The sequence below is a fragment of the Gymnoscopelus microlampas genome, assembly GCF_963454915.1.
Source record: "Gymnoscopelus microlampas genome assembly, chromosome: 18".
NCBI lineage: Eukaryota > Metazoa > Chordata > Actinopteri > Myctophiformes > Myctophidae > Gymnoscopelus > Gymnoscopelus microlampas.
Genome location: NC_139955.1, coordinates 48,470,832 through 48,493,719, shown reverse-complemented (window position 1 = coordinate 48,493,719; position 22,888 = coordinate 48,470,832). Strand labels below are relative to the sequence as shown.

The window sequence follows — 22,888 nt, the reverse complement described above, 5'->3', positions numbered from 1 at the left end:
TTACACATTCGTCCACTTAGAGGGATATAGAGTTACTGATTCATAGTCATTACACACTAAATACAATTACACATTCTGACACAATTCCTTTCCCTTTGTGTACAAACTAATAAACACCTCTCCTCTTCTCTCCTCTCCTCTTCCTCTTCCTCTCCTCTTCCTCTTCCTCTTCCTCTTCCTCTTCCTCTCCTCTTCCTCTCCAGGAGACAGAGAGTGGTTCTGGGTGTGAAGCTTCACCTCCTGCTCTCCTCTCCTCCTTCCTGCCTCTCCTGCCTGTGGAGCCTCCTCTGCCTTGTCTCTCTCTTCTCCTGCTCTGAGCGGTCTGTTCTTCCTCCTTCATCTTTCACTCTTCCTTCCTCTTCCTCCTGTGTTAATGTGTTTATATTCCTCCTCTCAGTGTTAATGTGTTGGTTAATAAAACATCTACTGATGCACTGATTGGACACATCATCAGTGTTGTTTCCTGGAGTCACTGGGTGTTTGGGGTCTTGAGTCTGGAGTCACTGGGTGTTTGGGGTCTTGAGTCTGGAGTCACTGGGTGTTTGGGGTCTTGAGTCTGGAGTCACTGGGTGTTTGGGGTCTGGAGTCACTGGGTGTTTGGGGTCTTGAGTCTGGAGTCACTGGGTGTTTGGGGGTCTTGCAACAACAGACACCCTCCTCCAGGCGTCTGAGGCTGATCAGACCCCAGCCTGTGTCCAAGTGACATGCTACTGATCCCACTGTCTCCTGAGGGTAGTTAGAGACAGTGCTAATTAGGGGTTATAGGGTTAGCCTGGCACTAGCCAGACCGACAACGTGGATCCACTCACACTTGGAACATACAGTGTGTGAGTGAATCCACGCTGTCAGTCCGGCCAATGCCAGGCCAGGTTAGGTGAGATGTTAATGTGTTTTTGTTTATATTCCTCCTCTCACATTCATCTCATCATGTCATGTTTCTTTTTGTTCTTCAGGAACTATGTTTTCCAGAAACGCTACGTGAAGTTTGACGGCAAAAACCTCATGTACTTTGGCAGCGAAAAGGTACTGTGGTATTTAAATGTATAACTGACCTTGACCCCTGACCAAGTCCCCTAACCCCCGATCCTAAACCCAATTTACAATTTAGCAGAAGCTCTTATCCTCACCCAATAAAGACGGATCAAAAGTAGTTGGAATGCAAGGAAATACATTTGGTGCAAAGTCAAAGCAACTAGGATACCAGGTGAACATCAAACCTAGCATGTTTCTAAACAACACCCTGTGAAATAACATTCTTAGCATTTGTGGTCAAATAAATAAACTATATCATAAATATATGTGTGTCTATCTAAATAAAATGAACAAGTAACCAACTTATTATATCTGCATAGTCACTCCATCCTGTAGGTTCACACTCTATAACATGTGAAGGATCAGACCCTTCCTCCCCCAGGAGTCAGCCCAGCTCCTTATCCAGACATCAGTCATTTCAAAGCTTGACTACTGTAACTCTCTCCTTTCTGGCCTCCCGTCATGTGCACTTAAGCCTCTCCAAATGATCCAGAATGCAGCAGAACGCTTGGTCTTCAACCAGCCAAAATGTTCACATGTCTCCCCCCTGCTCCGTCCGTCCCTTGGCTCCCAGTTACTGCCCTCACAGAGTACAAAACACTGACGTTGGCCTACAAGACAACTAAAGACATGACACCCCCATATCTTCAAAGCCTGATCCAACCCTACAACCCCTCCCTCTCTCTCAGATCAGCTAACACAGGGAAGCTGTCTGAACCTTCGCTAAAACATCCGGGACAGCGCTCCATACGTCCTAAACTCTTCTCCCTTCTGGCTCCCAAACTGCGGAACAAACTCCCCATTGCAGTTAGAACTGCAGACTCACTCTCAATATTCCGCCGCAGTCTGAAGACTCACCTCTTCAGACTGCACCTCAGCCTGTAGCACTTGACCTAGCCTTGACGACCATGCAGGCTTATGCAAAGGCTAAAATGTCATTTAGATCATTGGTTCTCAAAGTGGGGTCCGGGGACCCCCAGGGGTCCTTGAAGGAGTTCCAGGGGGTTCCCAGCTAAATGATGGCTAGTTAGGAACCAAATGGACCCTTATGGGCCTGTAACTCTGAGAGTGTACAAATGGAACCAAATGGACCCTAACGGGTCCATTTGGTTCCATTTGTACACTCTCAGAGTTAAATGAGCATTGATTTTACACTATAAATTGGGGTCCCAGAGATAGAAATAGGAGATAGGGGTCTATAGCCTTATGCATGTCAAACTGGGGGTCCTTCAATTAAAATGTTTGAGAATTGGTTGGACCCTTATGGGCCTGTAACTCTGAGAGTGTACAAATGGAACCAAATGGACCCAACGGGTCCATTTGGTTCCATTTGTACACTCTCAGAGTTAAATTGACATAGATTTTACAACATAAATTGGGGTCCCAGAGATAGAAATGCCATTATATGGGGGTCCGTAGCCCTAATGCATGTCAAACTGGGGGTCCTTGAAATTGAAATGGTTGAGAATCACTGCTAGAGCCATAAAACATCTTCTCTTATGGAGGTCCCTGGCATATCTTTTGAAATGGGGGTCCGTGGGCTAGGCTAATAAGTGTCAATTTGGGGGTCCTTGACATGAAAAAGTTTGAGAAGCACTGATTTAGATAGCATGCATGCCAGATCATTCAGTTGTAGACATCCTGGCATCCTATAGTGTGTATAGTTTGTAGGACGAGTCTAGGACGTGTGGAGCGTTGTCCAGGTTTTATTCTAAATGTATGCTCCGTCTGTCTGACCTCTCTCTCTACCAGGATGTATATCCAAAAGGAGTGATCCCATTGGCTGCCATTCAGATGGCCCGCCCTGCTAAAGACAACAAGTTTGAGATTGTAACGACTCACAGAATCTTTGTGTTCCGCACTGACAATGAAGGTACACACACACGCACGCACACGCACACACACACACACACACACACACACACACGCACACGCACACGCACACACACACACACACACACACACACACACACACACACACACACACACACACACACACATACACACACAGTCTGTAATGTAAAGTCTATTTGAATCAAGGTACGTGTCCAGCAGTGAGACAGTTTTGTGCTTGTCCTGTCTGTGTGTGCAGCAGTGAGACAGTTTTGTGCTTGTCCTGTCTGTGTGTGCAGCAGTGAGACAGCACTGGGTCATCACCCTACAGGAGAGGGTCAGGGACCAGCTGGTGTTCGGTCGGCCTCGGTTCGGACCCGGACCTCACTGTCAGAGACACGGAGCGCTGGAGCTCAAAGGGACCAAGTCTAAAGTTTACACCGCCATCAACACTGAACACATCTGGCTGTACAAGAGTGAGCAGGTACAGCACTACCTCAACACACCACAACACACCTCAACAGATATGTTCCAAACCGGCCCCTCAGGTGTTCAAGTGCTGACCTGCTCGAGGTGCCTACAATGACATATAAAAAATACGGTGAAGCAGCATTCTGCTTTTACGGACCGACAGTGTGGAATAAACTCCCATTACACCTAAGACAGGCAGCCTCTGTCGATAGCTTTAAAGCACAGCTCAAGACCTATTTCTTCACTCTTGCTTTTAGCTGATTCATTGGTTGATTTTTAAGTCCTCACAGTATTGCCTATTTTAATGTTGTTTTATGCTTTTGCTTTTATCTTATTTTATTTTATTTTTTTTGCTTTATTGTTAAATTGGTTGTAACTGTATTTGTATTCTTGCTCTGTAAAGCACTTTGCGCTGCATTTCATGTCATGAAAGGTGCTATACAAATAAAGTTTATTATTATTATTATTAACACTACACCGTAGTACTATAACTACCTCAACACACGTTTTTTGTGGGTGGGTTCCCAGCGTTCCATTTTGACAAGCATCTTCCTCATACTGGTCATCACGTCTGTCCCTCCCTGCTGTAAACATGCAGACTTTATGATCCTCAGTGTCTCCACTTTGGGCGTCTACTTGAAGAGGCCACATAAAAAAGTTTGCCTTAGCAAATAGGAGTGTAGCAGTGTCTTCATATAACGTGTGTTTTGATTGATTGATGTACTTTATTTAGTAAGACATGAGAACAACAGTACATGGAAGTACAAATTCACAATACAAGGTCTACTAAACTGGAAGACTCATTAAGCACTGAGCTTGTTTAAGATGAGATCCCCATGCACACAAATCATGATGGTGTGTGTGTGTGTGTGTGTGTGTGTGTGTGTGTGTGTGTGTGTGTGTGTGTGTGTGTGTGTGTGTGTGTGTGTGTGTGTGTGTGTGTGTGTGTGTGTGTGTGTGTGTGTGCGTGCGTGCGTGCGTGCGTGCGTGCGCGCGCGCGTGTGCCTGTGTGTGTGTGTGTAGTGTTTTCGTACAGGGATTGGCATCACGTTGATTGAAGCCAGAGGATCCACCATCAGAGACGGAAAACACCGGAGCTTTGACCTCATAACGCCTTACAAAACATTCAGGTTAATTTAAACACCAAATCTTTCATTACTCCTGTTTTATCTGCTCCTCACTGGCTCCTACATCTTCTATTCCTCCTGTTATATCTGCTCTTCACTGGCTCCCAGTGAAACAAAGAACTGTTTTTAAAGTTCTTATCGTCTCTAAATCTATCAATGGCTCCTTCCTATGTTCCTAACATGCTCACACCATACGTACCAACCAGATCCCTTAGATCAGTGGTTCTCAACCTGTGGTCTGGGGACCACCAGTGGTCCTTGAGGGGGTTCCAGGTGGTCCCCAGCCAAATGATGGAGAGTTGGTAACCAAATGGACCCTTATACATCTTTAACTCTTGACCCTTACGGGTCCATTTGGTTTCATTTTACGCTCTCAAGAGTTAAATTATTGTTAAACATCTGCATGACTTAATTAAAGAATTGTTATTTTGATCAACGTTTGCCTGTTATCTCTCCTATGGAACCAACATCAATACATCATGGATGGAATTGTGGACACAATCTTATACAAGGACAACAAAATATTCTAAGTGGGTCTGAGAGGCTAAATCTCATCAAATGGTGGTTCCGTGGCTGAAATGCCCAATAAATATGGACCTTGATATGAAAAGGGTTGAAAACCACTGCCTTAGATCACCAGACAAAGGTCTCCTCACTAAACCCAGAGTAAACTCTAAATCAGGTTATGGTGTTTCAGCCACTATGGTCCCACTCACTAAAAACCTTTCTATTTTCACAGGCTTTCAGCTGGGTGTGGAGTGTGTAGTTATCTTATTTGGTTTATCTACTGTCACTTCATTGTATGTCATTCTTATGTGTTAATTATATGTCCTTTTGTACATTCTGCATTTTCTATTTAACCCATTAAGACCTGAGGCGATTCTTAAAAATGTTTTCTAAATCCTAACAGTTTTTTTTTTTTAAAGATCTAAACATTTTTTTTGCAATATATAGCCAAAGAAATCTAAAGTGACACAGATGCGTTCCAGGTCTTAATGGGTTTAATAAATGTGACACTCTGAAGCCAAGATACCATAAAGTCGAGGAAACGTCTTTTGTGGCGTTTCGATCAAAACGTCTCGTTTCGTCTCTTCAGCTTCACGGCCGAGTCGGAGAGAGAGAAGCGTGACTGGATGGAGGCTCTGCAGGAGTCCATCGCTGAGACCCTGTCAGACTACGAGGTGGCCGAGAAGATCTGGTCCAACCTCTCCAACAGGATGTGTGCAGACTGTAGAGCCATCAACCCAGACTGGGCCTCCATCAACCTCTGTGTGGTCATCTGTAAGAACTGTGCAGGTTAGATACTGTCCTTCTGTATCTGTGTGGTCATCTGTAAGAACTGTGTTAGATACTGTCCTTCTGTATCTGTGTGGTCATCTGTAAGAACTGTGTTAGATACTGTCCTTCTGTCTCTGTGTGGTCATCTGTAAGAACTGTGTTAGATACTGTCCTTCTGTCTCTGTGTGGTCATCTGTAAGAACTGTGTTAGATACTATCTGTAAGAACTGTGTTAGATACTGTCCTTCTGTCTCTGTGTGGTCATCTGTAAGAACTGTGTTAGATACTATCTGTAAGAACTGTGTTAGATACTGTCCTTCTGTCTCTGTGTGGTCATCTGTAAGAACTGTGTTAGATACTGTCCCTCTAACTAGATCTCTATCTGGTTCCTGAGTTTTAAGGTCAGATATAAAGAGGAACTGCAGAATCCATCACACATGAAAACAACACAAATAAGAAGTTTGCAGACAGAAGAATACTGTAGACCAGGGGTCTTCAACGTTTTCAGGCCAAGGACCCCCTAGCTGAGAAAGAGATGAAGCAGGGACCCCCTACTCTATATTGTATAAAATTGTGTTTCAGATTACAGATTTTACTTACTGTAGTCTGCTCTATTTTCCCTCTACACCTATAGCCTGCGAGGCGTTGAGAGCTTGTAGATTGGCTATTTTTGGCAAAGAGCTTGTAGATCTGCTATTTTCGGCTAATGTTCCCCTCAGAAAAGGAATTCTAGGGTTCAAGTGGTTATTGTAAAAAAAACGAAATCCTATCACTCAAAGATTTGGCGGACCCCCTATAGTAGCTCTGAGGACCCCTAGGGGTCCCGGACCCCCTGCCGTAGATAACATCAAGGCAAACTAGTCTGTCAGTTTGGTAAAGCTAATGAACCGCGTCAGTCAGGAAGGTCAACATGCACTGACTGGTTTGATTTCCAAGCTGTTACACACTAATGCTTTTTATGAGTGTGTTTATGACATACGTTTGACATTAATGCAACTTTCAGATCAACTAACAGCAGGAAAAACAGCCAGTCTGACCGGTTGTGAAAATGAAACATGTGAAAGTGTAGCTACAGTAACACACCAACGTGTCAGCGTAGAACCCAGTGTGTTAACTATGTGTTACTATGTAAAACAGGGGTCTTCAACGTTTTCAGCCCAATGACCCCCTAGCTTAGAGACAGATGAAGCAGGGACCCCCTACTCTATATTATAGAGATTCAACTTTTTTTGTTTACGTGGTCTGCTCTTTTTTTCACGCTACGCCTAAACCTCGTTGCCAAAAATAGCCGATCTACAAGCTCACAACGCCTCGCAGCGCGAGGCGTTGTGAGCTTGTAGATCTGCTATTTTTTGGCTAAAGTTCTCCTCAGAATATAGGGATGCTAGGGTTCAAGTGGTTAATGTAAAAGAAAAAAAAATCATAACACACAATGATTTGGCGGACCCCCTGTAGTAACTCTGAGGACCCCTTAGGGGTCCCCGGACCCCCTGTTGAAGACCTCTGGTGTAAAATATACTAGATCAGTGGTTTCACAAAACATTTCACAAATGTTCAAAAGTAACACAACTAGCAGATCTACAGTATAAACTCACAACACATTTACAATCCAACATGTAGTGAAGTTGCAGTGCTGCTGTGTCTGCTCTGAACACAGATGTGTTGAGATGGTGACATGCCCTCTTGGTGAGCCTTAGGCACAAACACTGTGAGAAACACTGAGGTAGACATTATGACAGCGTCCTGTACAGACATGAAGCAGAGCAGACGTGCTGTCGTTCTGCTGGTTAAACCGCACTCTGTGCAGTGCTGGAAGAAGCACTCCAATGTTTTACTTTCTAAGTAAAAGTATCAATACCACAATGCAGAAAGTCCAATATTCTAAATGTACTTAAAGTACCAAAAGTAAAAGTACCACAATGTTTGAAAATAGCAGATCTACAAGCTCACAACCCGTCGCCATGCGTTGTGATCTTGTAGATCGTCTACTTTCAAATAGTCTAGGTGTAAAATAGGGCTGAAGTGTATGTTTTATAATGTAATAATTTATGTATTCATATCTGTGCGTGTGTGTGTGTGTGCACGTGCGTGTGTGTGTGTGTGCGTGTGTCGTCCTTACCAAGGTGCTAAAGTACCAACGTATTAAGGATGCTATTATACAGCTTGGTTACAAATGTAAATTGCTTTTGTTTATATTTGTAAGCCTCTGTAATGTCCATAAACTAGTTGTTAGAGGCCTGCAGGTTACAGGAAACAAATGCCTAAGACGCTAATTAAGTCATTGGAGAAATCAGTGTCAGTGATTTATTGTCAGTCAGTCGCCACATTATGAGGAGGCGATGCTTCCTGTTTCCTGAAACACTTACTGTTGAGTTTCACAAGTTTGTGATTCTACTATTGTTTTTGTTCAATAAGTTTGTGTTAAATGTGAACGCAAATCAAGATGTTAAATGTGTGTGTGTGTGTGTGTGTGTGTGTGTGTGTGTGTGTGTGTGTGTGTGTGTGTGTGTGTGTGTGTGTGTGTGTGTGTGTGTGTGTGTGTGTGTGTGTGTGTGTGTGTGTGTGTGTGCGTGTGTGCGTGTGTGTGTGTGTGTGTTACAGGTCAACACAGAGGTTTGGGGACCATGATTTCAAAGGTTCAGAGTCTGAAACTGGACACCAGCGTCTGGAGCAACGAAATAGTCCAGGTGAGCCAGGTCACCTGACCAGGTCACCTGACCAGGTCACATGGTCTGACATGGCAGGAGGATGGTGTTAAACTGCTCTCTACCAGTGCTTTAAGTCAAGGACCCCCAAATTAATATGTATTTGGCCACGGACCCCTATCTGAAAATATGTTGTGCCAGGAACCCCCATACAGGATTTGTGTTGGTAAAATGTTTAATTCTTTCCCCCAAATGTATGAAATTTAAAGATTTTTGTAAGATGTAAAGTGGTTAGACTGATATCCCCTGGAACCCCCTCAAGGACCCCTGGGGGTCCCCGGACAGAAACACTGGGTTAGAGAGGGGTTTTCTTGTTTGTATGTTTATGTTTGTTCCTAGGGGTCCTTGACATGAAGAAGAAGTTTTGGAACGCTCTAACCTGTGTGTGTTGTGTTGTGTTATGTGTGTGTATGTGTGTGTATGTGTGTGTGTGTGTGTGTGTGTGTGTGTGTGTGTGTGTGTGTGTGTGTGTGTGTGTGTGTGTGTGTGTGTGTGTGTGTGTGTGTGTGTGTGTGTGTGTGTGTGTGTGTGTGTGTGTGTGTGTTGTGTAGTTGTTCATCACCGTGGGTAACGACCGGGCCAATGACTTCTGGGCGGCCAGGCTGCCCACCTGTGAGGAGCTGGACTGCAATGCCACACCTGACCAGAGGAGGGAGTTCATACACCTGAAGTATAGAGAGGGACGCTATAGACAACCTCACCCTGGGTTTAATACACAAGAAGAACTACTGAAGGTACACAATACTTCATGTACTTCTACTGCTAGTACTATTAACTACAGATTCACTCTCAATTCCCCGCCGTAATCTGAAGACTCGTCTCTTCAGAGTTCAGACTCCACACAGATATTATATTGTTTAGACTGATGCTAGGTTCTTGGTTTACCTTTGATCCTAGTTTACTGAGACACTACACTGTCTGTCTGTATTCCATGTGTGTGTTTACTGTGTTTACTGTAAGTCACTCTGGATATAGAGAGTCTGATAAATGCCTACGTTGCACATTTTATTATCACTAGACAGCCTGCGTGTGTACTGTATACAATTACTAGAATTATTACATTATTTGAGATTATCACAGTTATTTATGCATAATCACCATAAGCTTGTAGATTGACTATTTCCACGGCTATTTTTTAAGTATAAAGTTATTTGATATGTCTGTCATTGGAACATATTATGTTCCAATATGTTGTCCACTACTAGACATCACTACTAGTCACACTGTACTAGTTGTACCGCTACTACTAACCCTATGTACAGGTGACAGAACTGTGTGGTTGTATCTACAGGTGACAGAACTATGTGGTTGTATCTACAGGTGACAGAACTATGTGGTTGTATCTACAGGTCACAGAACTATGTGGTTGTATCTACAGGTGACAGAACTATGTGGTTGTATCTACAGGTGACAGAACTATGTGGTTGTATCTACAGGTGACAGAACTATGTGGTTGTATCTACAGGTCACAGAACTATGTGGTTGTATCTACAGGTCACAGAACTATGTGGTTGTATCTACAGGTCACAGAACTATGTGGTTGTATCTACAGGTCACAGAACTATGTGGTTGTATCTACAGGTGACAGAACTATGTGGTTGTATCTACAGGTCACAGAACTATGTGGTTGTATCTACAGGTGACAGAACTATGTGGTTGTATCTACAGGTCACAGAACTGTGTGGTTGTATCTACAGGTGACAGAACTATGTGGTTGTATCTACAGGTCACAGAACTATGTGGTTGTATCTACAGGTCACAGAACTGTGTGGTTGTATCTACAGGTGACAGAACTGTGTGGTTGTATCTACAGGTCACAGAACTATGTGGTTGTATCTACAGGTCACAGAACTGTGTGGTTGTATCTACAGGTGACAGAACTGTGTGGTTGTATCTACAGGTCACAGAACTGTGTGGTTGTATCTACAGGTCACAGAACTGTGTGGTTGTATCTACAGGTCACAGAACTATGTGGTTGTATCTACAGGTGACAGAACTATGTGGTTGTATCTACAGGTCACAGAACTGTGTGGTTGTATCTACAGGTCACAGAACTGTGTGGTTGTATCTACAGGTATTGTGTATGGCGGTCACAGAACAGACTCTACTGAGGACGGTGACTCGGATCTTCTTGGAGGCCGAGGCTGAACGTCTGTCGGCCTCTAACGGCTGTCTGAACTTCCACACACACAACAATACAGGTACACACACACACACACACACACACACACACACACACACACACACACACACACACACACACACACACTATCCTGCTGTTGAATTATGTTGAACATCCTCTCCTCTCCTCTCCTCTCCTCTCTCAGTAGATTCCAGTGTATATGATGAGATCATGCAGCCTGTGATCCACTCAGGATTCCTGTATAAATCCACCTCCATGCACAAAGGAACGTTATCCCGCAAGACCAGAGAAGGTAGGACTGTGTGGTGTGTGAGGGAGAGGAGGTAGGACTGTGTGGTGTGTGAGGGAGAGGAGGTAGGACTGTGTGGTGTGTGAGGGAGAGGAGGTAGGACTGTGTGGTGTGTGAGGGAGAGGAGGTAGGGGCATTTAGAAAGCATGTTATTTAGAGCAGTGGTTTTCAACCTTTTTCATGCCAGGGACCCCTAAATTGATATACATTTGGCCGCGGACCACCATCTGAAAATGTTTTGTGCCAGGGACCCCCCCCAGAAGCAAAGATTTGAGTTAACCCTGCAAGGCCCAGTGTGATCGCACGATCACATGTATGTTTTCTAAAGAAATGAGTTTAAAACATTTTTCTTTTCTGTTATTTTTTTTTTTTTTTCACCTCTAAATCCTCATTGGGTCCTATTGTTTAGTCTTACAATGCCATTGGCCAGGATATTTGCATATAAATACCCCCCACAGAGCCAGGAATCATCACAACTTGAAAAGAATCTGGGCCTTGCAGGGTTCTCTTTGAAAACAATTTATATTCAAAGATTTGCACACATTTTCAAGATTTTTCAAAAATAGCAGATCTACAAGCTCATAGCGCGGCACTCGGTGCCGCGCTATGAGCTTGTATATCTGCTATTTTTGAATAGCCAAAGCTAAGTGGTTAAAATTATTCTGAGGCTAGGTTAGCTAATTTAGCTGGGGACCCCCTGGTAGCCCCCCAAGGACCACTGGTGGTCCCCGGACCACTGGTTGAAAACCACTGATTTAGAGAGATGCTAGGTTCATTGTTTACTTGGCATCCTATAGATTCTATAGTTTCAATGCACATATTATTATTTAGATATTATATAGTTAAAACTGATGCTATGTTCTTGGTTTACCTGTGATCCTATAGTTTACTGAGACACTACACTGTGTCTCTACATTCTATATGTATGTGTTTACCTTGTTTACTGTAAGTCACTCTGGATAAAGAGAGTCTGATAAATGAATACATTGTAAATGGTAGGGATGGGGTGTAGGTAGGGGTGTAGGTAGGGGGTAGGGGATGGGGTGTAGGTAGGGGGTAGGGGATGGGGTGTAGGTAGGGGTGTAGGTAGGGGGTAGGGGATGGGGTGTAGGTAGGGGGTAGGGGATGGGGTGTAGGTAGGGGTGTAGGTAGGGGGTAGGGGATGGGGTGTAGGTAGGGGTGTAGGTAGGGGGTAGGGGATGGGGTGTAGGTAGGGGGTAGGGGATGGGGTGTAGGTAGGGGGTAGGGGATGGGGTGTAGGTAGGGGTGTAGGTAGGGGCAGGGGATGGGGTGTAGGTAGGGGTGTAGGTAGGGGTGTAGGTAGGGGTGTAGGTAGGGGTGTAGGTAGGGGTGTAGGTAGGGGTGTAGGTAGGGTGTAGGTAGGGGTGTAGGTAGGGGTGTAGGTAGGGGTGTAGGTAGGGGTGTAGGTAGGGGTGTAGGTAGGGGGTAGGGGATGGGGTGTAGGTAGGGGGTAGGGGATGGGGTGTAGGTAGGGGTGTAGGTAGGGGGTAGGGGATGGGGTGTAGGTAGGGGTGTAGGTAGGGGGTAGGGGATGGGGTGTAGGTAGGGGGTAGGGGATGGGGTGTAGGTAGGGGGTAGGGGATGGGGTGTAGGTAGGGGTGTAGGTAGGGGCAGGGGATGGGGTGTAGGTAGGGGTGTAGGTAGGGGTGTAGGTAGGGGTGTAGGTAGGGGTGTAGGTAGGGGTGTAGGTAGGGGTGTAGGTAGGGTGTAGGTAGGGGTGTAGGTAGGGGTGTAGGTAGGGGTGTAGGTAGGGGTGTAGGTAGGGGTGTAGGTAGGGTGTAGGTAGGGGTGTAGGTAGGGGGTAGGTAGGGTGTAGGTAGGGGTGTAGGTAGGGGGTAGGTAGGGTGTAGGTAGGGTGTAGGTAGGGGTGTAGGTAGGGGTGTAGGTAGGGTGTAGGTAGGGTGTAGGTAGGGGTGTAGGTAGGGGGTAGGTAGGGTGTAGGTAGGGGTGTAGGTAGGGGTGTAGGTAGGGTGTAGGTAGGGTGTAGGTAGGGGTGTAGGTAGGGTGTAGGTAGGGTGTAGGTAGGGTGTAGGTAGGGGTGTAGGTAGGGTGTAGGTAGGGTGTAGGTAGGGTGTAGGTAGGGGTGTAGGTAGGGGTGTAGGTAGGGTGTAGGTAGGGTGTAGGTAGGGTGTAGGTAGGGTGTAGGTAGGGGGTAGGTAGGGTGTAGGTAGGGTGTAGGTAGGGTGTAGGTAGGGTGTAGGTAGGGGTGTAGGTAGGGGTGTAGGTAGGGTGTAGGTAGGGTGTAGGTAGGGGTGTAGGTAGGGTGTAGGTAGGGTGTAGGTAGGGGTGTAGGTAGGGGTGTAGGTAGGGTGTAGGTAGGGGTGTAGGTAGGGGGTAGGGGATGGGGTGTAGGTAGGGGGTAGGGGATGGGGTGTAGGTAGGGGGTAGGTAGCGGTGTAGGTAGGGGGTAGGTAGCGGTGTAGGTAGGGGTGTAGGTAGGGGGTAGGGGATGGGGTGTAGGTAGGGGGTAGGTAGCGGTGTAGGTAGGGGGTAGGTAGCGGTGTAGGTAGGGGTGTAGGTAGGGGGTAGGGGATGGGGTGTAGGTAGGGGGTAGGTAGCGGTGTAGGTAGGGGGTAGGTAGCGGTGTAGGTAGGGGTGTAGGTAGGGGGTAGGGGATGGGGTGTAGGTAGGGGGTAGGTAGGGGTGTAGGTAGGGGTGTAGGTAGGGGTGTAGGTAGGGGTGTAGGTAGGGGGTAGGTAGGGGTGGGGCATTGAGCGGTGTGGTAGTTTGGCTCAGGCTGTACAGAGGAATGTGCCTCTCAGGCAGGCAGCTGGCTATGGGAGTGTTCCAGAGAACAAAGTGGTTTGACGGGAACACTGCTGCAACATCCTGCATCACAGTCACACACACACACACACACACACACACACACACACACACACACACACACACACACACACACACACACACACACACACACACAGACAGACTATACAGGGAACTGACTTTCTCATGGCAGAGACACTGCTGACATAGAGTCTACAGACCAAAGGTGACCGAGCCTTTACGTGCGCTGCCCCCCCTCCACCACCCGACTGTTGAACAGCCCCTCCCTGGACCTAAGACCAGCGCCCTCTGTTGACCATTTAAAGACACAGCTAATGACCCACCTGTTCAGTGTGGGCCTGCAACTCCTCTGTGTCATCACAATCACTTTATTTGTCACTTTCCCCATGTACTTACTGTACATACAGACATACATGTACTTACTGTACATACAGACATACATGTACTTACTGTACATACAGACATACATGTACTTACTGTACATACAGACATACATGTACTTACTGTACATACAGACATACATGTACTTACTGTACATACATACAGAAAATGAAATACCGTTCCCCCTCAGTCACCTTTTTATTGGAATTTTTAGTAACATGATAAACACATCAGAGTATAAACAACTATAAAATATAAAACAAGAAAAGACAATGACAGATAATTTGGTATGAATTCAAATAAAATATACCACATAAAAACAACAACAACAAACAGTTATACAGATACAAACAAAAAACAGACACTCTTGCTCTCATACTCTCCCTGCACAGATCTTTCCCCCTCAGTCACTTTTAGTGCAACATAAAACGTCAAGCTTACCTAAGAAACGACCTAAGAAAAGACCCAAACTAAAAACAGCATAAACAACAAAACAATATGTATGACGTGCAATTCATCTAAAAAGTTACCAACACAGCACATATACAGTAGGTGGCCAGTAACTTTGACCAGTTTCACTTTCAAACCCTTTGCATCATGCATGACACACAAAAAAAAGAAAAAATCACATACTCTTGTTTTGTCTTTATTCCTAATAAGAATAAGAAATATAGCTGCAAGCAGCAATAATACGGGGCCAGTGAATGCAGAAAGAAAAAAGAAAGAAGCAATGATAAATAATATGCACAATAAGCCATAGAAACATAGAAGACTGAACTTGAGAGAAAGAAGACCATGCAATTAACAAATGAGCATTTTAAACCCTGACTAACCCTAACCTCAGTAAAACAACGCCTAAGCCTATCCTCAAGAAACACTATGTGTAAACCTGATAATGCCAAATCATGATCACCTCAATACATTGACAGGGACAGGGATCGTACCAGCGACCCACGGACTCACAGGCTGCCTCTCTTCTCATTGAGCTATATGGCCTCCCTGACAGTGTCTGTTGACATCAATAATTATTTTCGTCCATTATGAACCAAGCCTCTGTGTCCCGAACTACTCTAGATCACTGGTTCACAAACCATTTAGCAATAAAGATTTGTTTTGTCTCCTCAGAACGAACTAGTGAAAGTAGCCGATCTACAAGATGTTGTTTGATTGTAGATCAGCTATTTTCACAATGAAGTATGTCACACATTGTAAAAACATACTCTCAAATAAGCATTTCATGTTATCTTTAAAAATTGCACATGCATTATTTGATGCAGTCATGTTTTGTGCAATGCAATTGAAAAGTGGAATGACCCACCTACAGACAGAGCCAGATAGACAGACAGAGTGAGAGAAACAGACAGCTCAACCTATTGCCATTGAGAGGAATCAAACTCTCAACATTCGGACTCACAGGCTGAGACACTACCTGTAGTGCTATAGCTTCATCCAGGCTGATTGTTGTCTGTTGAATATCATAAACTTTTGCCTTCTGTCATGAACCAAGCCCCTGTTTCACTAACACAAAGATCACTCGTTCACAAACCATTTACCAATAGAGAAATTGTATGTCTCCTCGAAACCGAAACAAGTGAAAGCAGCCGATCTACAAGCTCACAAAATGTTGCTATCTGAAAAGTTGGGAGATTGTAGATCGGCTATTTTCACAATGAAGTTTGTCATACGTTGCAAAAACATACTCTCTCCAAGAAGCATTTCATGTTACCTTTAACAGTTGCACATGCATTAATTGATACAGTCATGTTTTGTGCGATACAATTGAAAAGTAGCCAGCAAGGGGTGAGGCTTGGACCGGCGACCTTGCGATCCAGAGGCTGATGCTGAAGCGAGACGCCATTGGACCAACAGACTAGAACCAATGAAAAAAGAATTCACACTAACACTAAGATCACTCGTTCACAAACCATTTACCAATAGAGAAATTGTATGTCTCCTCGAAACCGAAACCAGTGGAAGCAGCCGATCTACAAGCTCACAAAACGTTGTTATCTGAAAAATTGTGAGATTGTAGATCGACTATTTTCACAATGAAGTACATCATACATTGAAAAAACATACTCTCAAATAAGCATTTCATGTTATCTTTACCGTTTGCACATGTATTCATTGATACTGTCATGTTTTTTGCAATTCAACTTAAATGAGTCTGCATCAAGTGAGGCTTGAACTGGCAACCTTGCGGTCGTGAGGCACTCGCTTCAGGGAGAAGCCATTGGACCAACAGGCAAGACCTGTGAAAAAGGAGATCACACAGATGATGCAGTTTGACGCAAATAGCTGAAAAATCCTGGGTTTAAGTGTTTTTCAAACTGCTCAAAATTGCGGACAATCTAAGGGCGGAGCTTACTGGTCAACGTGAAAGATGTGTTCCTCATGAGTCAAGGCACAAGTGTAAGCAGGTTTAATGGCTGTCGGCCAAACGAGGCATGACTTTTGCCTGTTTAAAGTTTGCATTTTCAAAAAATTGCTATAGCGCCCCCCTTTGACCAATTGGAGTAAGATTGGTTTCAGTGATATTTGGAATGACCCTCAACATTACCGCAAAGTTTCAAAGAAATGTGAGTCTGCATGTATGTGTTAGGGGCAGATGAATAATTGTCATAAAACTGCAATATTCATTGGCTCATTAAAGCGTCACTTAAGCGTTCACTTATGGAAAATCCGCTGCATCGTTTTGTCGGCATAGGTCCAAAGTTCATGTGTAAAAGGTTTTGTGCAGATTACTCAAAAATCCCAGGAAAGGTGGCAGAAACAGAAGAAACAGAATAAAGGCAATATTAAAACAGGGCCTGCTGCCATGCTGGCCCCGTAATAATAATAATAATGAATAGTGAAGATAACAATAGTGTGATCGCTAAAGCGATCCCACAACAACAAGGCTGTGTGGCAGGCGATCATGATGCGAAGGAATACGTTAGACACACACTCTGACATAAGCAGAATGTTTACAGACCCCTAAGGGTCCATTTAGACCCCCTGGCAGAATGTTTACAGACCCCTACATGTGGACCCCCTGGCAGTCCTTGGACCCGACATGGAGAACCAGTAGCTCACTTGATTGGCCAACGCAACTTTGTCGCCTTTGTGTGATTGGCCTAACTTTGCATGACTGTTTGTGCGTCCGAACTAATATTATGTGCAGCGTAAGTTTTAAAGAACATCACAGTATAGCGGTCCATAACTTTACAGTTCATCTGAAAATCTCAGTAATAACTTTACGGTTCGACACAAGATCGAAGATGTTCTGCTGGGCGGTACCACCAGATCCCATGAAATCTGGGAGTCTGAGAGGACCAGATGAAAACTGTCAGGCTGTGGTCACCGTAGGACACAAGCTGTACTCCTTTGGAGGGTCCGATGGTTATTGGACCTGGACATCAGCCTGTCAGATCTGTGTGTACATCTTCAACACGGTGGTTTTGCACTGGGTGAAGTTGCCCAGGGTGACAACAAGAATACGAGGAGAGCGCCCCCCTGAGGTCCCCAGCATGCTCAGAGGCCACTCGGCCGTGCTGGTAGAGGACATCATCTACATCTTTGGGGACAGGAGTACTCACTGTACCCCGCTGTATGCGTTCAACGTCGACGCCCACAGATGGTTGAAAACAGAGGTTTCTGGGACTGTTCCATTGTCGATGTCCAACCACTCAGCCTGTGTTTTGGGGAAGGTCATGTACGTTTATGGAGGTCAAATTTACGTTGATGGAGGTCGCCCTGCCAGCATATGCAGCAATCACTTGTACAAGTTGGACACCACCACAATGGTCTGGTCTTTAATCAACACCAGAGGACTTGCTTCATCATCACACTCTGCCACCGTCATCGGGACAAAGATGTTTGTATTTGGGGGCCTGATGGAAAGGGGAGCACGGCCCGGACGGTTTGAGGCTATGGTCCAGAGGGTCCGGGACAGCAACAACATCAGAGTGTTTGACACAGAGACCGACTGCTGGCTGAGCATCACCCCTTCTACACAGCTTCTTCCAGTAGAAGCCTGCGAGCATTCAGCCTTTGCCTACGATGGAGAGCTGTACGTATTTGGTGGCCACGAGACCTTCAAATATCTGTGGAAGTTCAATACAAAGTCCTCATCCTGGAAGAAGGTCAAGCCCAAGGGGAAAGGCCCGTCTAAGAGGCGTTGTATGCGATGTTGCATGGTGGGAGATCGTGTCTTCCTCTTTCGGAGAGACCTGTTCATTTTAGACTTGAGTCCTAGCCTGAAGACCTTATGCAAGATGGCAGTTATTCAGTACCGTCTGGATCAGTCTGAACTCCCACAGGATATCAGGTGGGAACTTGCAGTCATGACATCAGTTGGGAACTGGCATCAGGTGGGAACAGGCATCAGGTGGGAACTGGCAGCAGGTGGGAACTGGCAGCAGGAGGGAACTGGTCGAGTGCGGGAACTGGCAGAAGCTAGAAACTGGCAGCAGGGGGGAACTGGCAGCAGGGGGGAATAGTGGCATAGAGTGGGAGCATCAGGTGGGAAATGGCATCGGGTGGGAAATGGCAGAGGGTGGGAAATGGCATCGGGTGGGAACTGGCAGCAATGACCAAAACAACATTAGAAAGGAAGTAGAGAGCTCGTCTCCACCAGGAAGTGACCTATAACCGGACGTGACGTCAGGCATCTATAATAAAATAGGGAGCGGATTTTCCATAAGTGAAAAAATGCAGAAGTTAGGAGCCAATGCGTGTTTTTTATATAATTCAAAATGGTGGGAGATCTAAAGGTCAGAGGTCAAAAGTCAAACATTGAAAGTTGTTCAGCATGAGGAGACGCATGTGTGCATCCAAGATTCATGGCTGTAGGTCAAACAGGGCATGAGTTGTACCTGTTCAAAGTTGGCATTTTCAACTGAGTGCTATAGCGCCACCTTTTGACGAAAGATTGTAAGATTTATTTTTTGATCGTTTTTCATGACCATCTATCATATGGACGAGTTTCATAAAAAGCGTATGCACGGTTCAGCCAGAACTGGCAAAAACGGCAGAAGAAGAAATGGAAATATAGCTGCAAGCAGCAATTAGCGGTTTCGAGAATAATGGCAGACTGGCAGACTGTGACAAGAGTGGCAGACTGGCAGACTGGCAGACTTTGACAGAGTGGCAGACTGGCAGACTGGCAGACTTTGACAGAGTGGCAGACTGGCAGACTGGCAGACTGTGACAGAGTGGCAGACTGGCAGACTGGCAGACTGTGACAGACTGTGGCAGACTGGCAGACTGGCAGACAGACAGACTGTGGCAGACTGGCAGACTGGCAGACAGACAGACAGACAGTGACAGAGTGGCAGACTGGCAGACTGTGACAGACTGGCAGACTGGCAGACTGTGACAGAGTGGCAGACAGACAAACAGACAGACTGTGACAGAGTGGCAGAGTGGCAGACTGGCAGACAGACAGACAGTGACAGAGTGGCAGACTGGCAGACTGGCAGACAGACAGACTGTGGCAGACTGGCAGACTGGCAGACAGACAGACAGTGACAGAGTGGCAGACTGGCAGACAGACAGACAGACTGTGACAGAGTGGCAGACTGGCAGACAGACAGACAGACAGTGACAGAGTGGCAGACTGGCAGACAGACAGACAGTGACAGAGTGGCAGACAGGCAGACAGACAGACAGACTGTGACAGAGTGACAGAGTGACAGAGTGGCAGACTGGCAGACTGGCAGACAGACAGACAGACAGACAGACAGACAGACAGACAGTGACAGAGTGGCAGACTGGCAGACTGACAGAGTGGCAGACAGGCAGACAGACAGACTGTGACAGAGTGAGAGAGAGAGAGAGAGAGAGAGAGAGAGAGAGAGAGAGAGAGAGAGAGAGAGAGAGAGAGAGAGAGAGAGAGAGAGAGCAAAGTGCACATGTCTGAATTAACAGGGTCATGTTTTGCATAATGCAATTTAAATGTAAACTGTGACAAGTGGGGTTTGAGCCGTGGACCTTTGGCACATGAGACTAACACTGTATTGATCAAGCTATTCAATCCACAGCCTTGGTCAGTGAGAAGGGAGAATCCAACAAAACAAAACAAAACAAAAGAGGGAATGAAGTACATCATACATTGAAAACAACTACTCTCAATAAGCGTTTCATTTAACAATTGCATGTTTATTCATTGATACAGTCATGTTGTGTGTAATGCAATTGAGTTGAGGTCTGCATGAGGTGAGATTTGAACCGGCGACGCTCTGGTATCAAGGCAGATGATTAAGCCATTGGGCCAACAGACCCGAACTGATGAAAAGGGAGTTCACACACATGACACACTTTCACGCAAATTGCTCAGAAATACTGGATTTAAATGTTTTTCAAACTGCTCAAAATTGCAGACAATCTAAGGGCGGAGTTTACTGGTTAACAATTGCACATGCATTCATTGATACAGTCATGTTGTGTGCAATGCAATTATAATGAATTCTACATGACGTGGGATTCGAACCAGGAACCCTGTGGTTTCAAGGCAGATGATTAAGCCATTGGGCCAACAGACCTGTACTAGTGAAAAGGGAGTTCACACACATGACACACTTTCACGCAAATTGCTCAGAAATCCTTGGTTTAAATGTTTTTCAAACTGCTCAATATATTTCGGAATGGAAACTAGTGGAAAATAGTCGATCTACAAGCTCACAACGCGTTGCTATCTAAAAAGGTGTGAGATTGTAGATCGGCTATTTTCACAAGAAAGTATGTCATACATAAAAAAAAACTACTCTCAAAAGCATTTCGTGTTATTGTCTAAACATTGCACTTGTCTGAATTAACAGGGTCATGTTTTGTACAATGCAATTTAAATGTGAACTGTAATAAGTGGGATTCGAACCAGGGACCTTCGGCACATGAGACTCACACTCTACTGGTGGAGCTATCCAATACACAGCCTTAGACAGTGAAAAGGGAGAATCCAACAAAACAAAACAAAAGCGCGAATGAAGTACGTCATACATTGAAAATAACTAATTTCAAGTATGCATTTCTCGTCATCTTTAACAATTGCACATGTATTCATTGATATAGTCATGTTGTGTGCAATGCAATTATAATTAAGTCTACTTGAGGTGGGATTCGAACCGGCTACCCTATGGTTTCAAGGCAGATGATTAAGCGATCAAGCTATTGAACCAACACACCTGAACCTGTGAAAAAGGGCCTCAAACATGTATTTGACACAGTTTCATGCAAATTGCTCAGAAATCCTGGATTTAAATGTTTTTCAAACTGCTCAAAATTGCAGACAATCTAAGGGCAGAGCTTACTGGTCAAAGTGATACATGTGTTCCTCATGAGTCAAGGCACATGTGTAAGCAGGTTTAACGGTTGTCGGCCAAACGAGGCATGACTTTTGCCTGTTTAAAGTTTGCATTTTCAAAAAATTGCTATAGCGCCCCCCCTTTGACCAATTGGAGTAAGATTGGTTTCAGTGATACTTGGAAGGACCCTCTACAATATTGCAAAGTGTCAAACAAATGTGAGTCTGCATGTATGTGTTAGGGGCAGATGAATAATTTAAAAAAAGCTGCAATTTTCATTGGCTTATAAAAGCTTAACGTTTTCACTTATGGAAAATCCGCTTGGTTACGTCTGTCGGCATTGGTCCAAAGTTCATGTGTATACAGTTTCGTACAGATTGCTCATAAATCCCAGGAGGAGTAGGCTTTTTACTGCTTTTTACTGCTTTTCATAGAATTCGAAATGGTGGGAGATCTAAAGGTCAGAGGTCAAAAGTCAAACAGTGAAAGTTGTTAGGCATGAGGAGACGCATGTGTGTATCGAAGTTTCATGGCTGTAGGTCGAACAGGGCATGAGCTGTACCTGTTCAAAGTTGGCATTTTCAATTGAGTGCTACAGCGCCACCCTTTGGCCAATGGTTGTGAGTTTCGGGTTTTCGCCGTTTGGCATAGCCCTCTACCATATTGCCGAATTTCATAAGAAGTGACCAGGCGGTTAGGCCAGAACTGGCAAAACCGGCGGAAGAATAGTGAACTCTTACAGATGTAATAGGGTTCGAAGCCTGATAGGCTCTCGAAACCTAATAATGCCAATAACAAAACGGGTCCATGCTGGAAGCCTGGCCCCGTAATAATAACAATAAAACAGTTTGAATACACTTGGGGTGTATACTTGAAGATTATTTTCTAACCTTGATTTTACAGAATTATAGGTACGACCCGCGGGGCTCAACCCGCCCCGCGGGTCGCGAGGCGGGTTGAGCCGAGCCATAGATTTATATATGGGTTGGCGGGGCGGGTTGAGGCGGGTTGGGTTCCGTGGCGGGGCGGGGCGGGTCACGAAAAAACCCGACCCACACATCACTAACACCTACTGTAGGTAAAGTGCCATGGTGCAATCCTTTAAAATAAAGTTACCAGCACAGTCTTAGTAAAGTGCTGTTGTGCATTTCTAAAGTGCAATGACATCATGTCCAGTCCAGCACAGTCCAATCAGCTTAGGTCAGTTAACCTGGGGGGGGGAGGGGGGGGCCTTACTGCACTGGGGAAGAAGCTGTTTCACATCCTGCTCGTCATGCGTGTCCTTGCAACGTCCTTTAACCCATTAAGACCTGGTACGCATCTGTGTCACTTTATTTATTTGAGCTAAAAAACATTATTTTACACTTTGGCTATTAAAAAATAGCAGATATACAAGCGCTACGAGCTTGTAGATCTTCTATTTTTGAATTTCACGATTTTGAAAAATCATGAAAATGTGTGCAAATCTTTGAATATACTGTATATTGTTTAAAGCGAACATTTTTAGCTCTCTTCTTTGCTTCTGGGCGGTCCCTGGA

General features: G+C 45.1%; 1 protein-coding gene across 1 annotated transcript in view; it reads left to right on the top strand.

Moving 5' to 3' along the window:
* The window catches only part of arap3 (ArfGAP with RhoGAP domain, ankyrin repeat and PH domain 3), a 76,648-nt gene that overhangs the window by 28,763 nt on the left and 24,997 nt on the right, over window positions 1-22,888 (top strand). Inside the window, exons 9-19 of the mRNA XM_084041879.1 lie at window positions 954-1,023; window positions 2,785-2,905; window positions 3,165-3,349; window positions 4,360-4,466; window positions 5,560-5,759; window positions 8,343-8,428; window positions 8,998-9,180; window positions 10,521-10,647; window positions 10,774-10,881; window positions 17,353-17,981; window positions 18,066-18,376. Coding sequence (XP_083898005.1) covers window positions 954-1,023; window positions 2,785-2,905; window positions 3,165-3,349; window positions 4,360-4,466; window positions 5,560-5,759; window positions 8,343-8,428; window positions 8,998-9,180; window positions 10,521-10,647; window positions 10,774-10,881; window positions 17,353-17,981; window positions 18,066-18,376 — 2,127 coding nt within the window. The remainder of the gene's footprint in view (window positions 1-953; window positions 1,024-2,784; window positions 2,906-3,164; window positions 3,350-4,359; window positions 4,467-5,559; window positions 5,760-8,342; window positions 8,429-8,997; window positions 9,181-10,520; window positions 10,648-10,773; window positions 10,882-17,352; window positions 17,982-18,065; window positions 18,377-22,888) is intronic.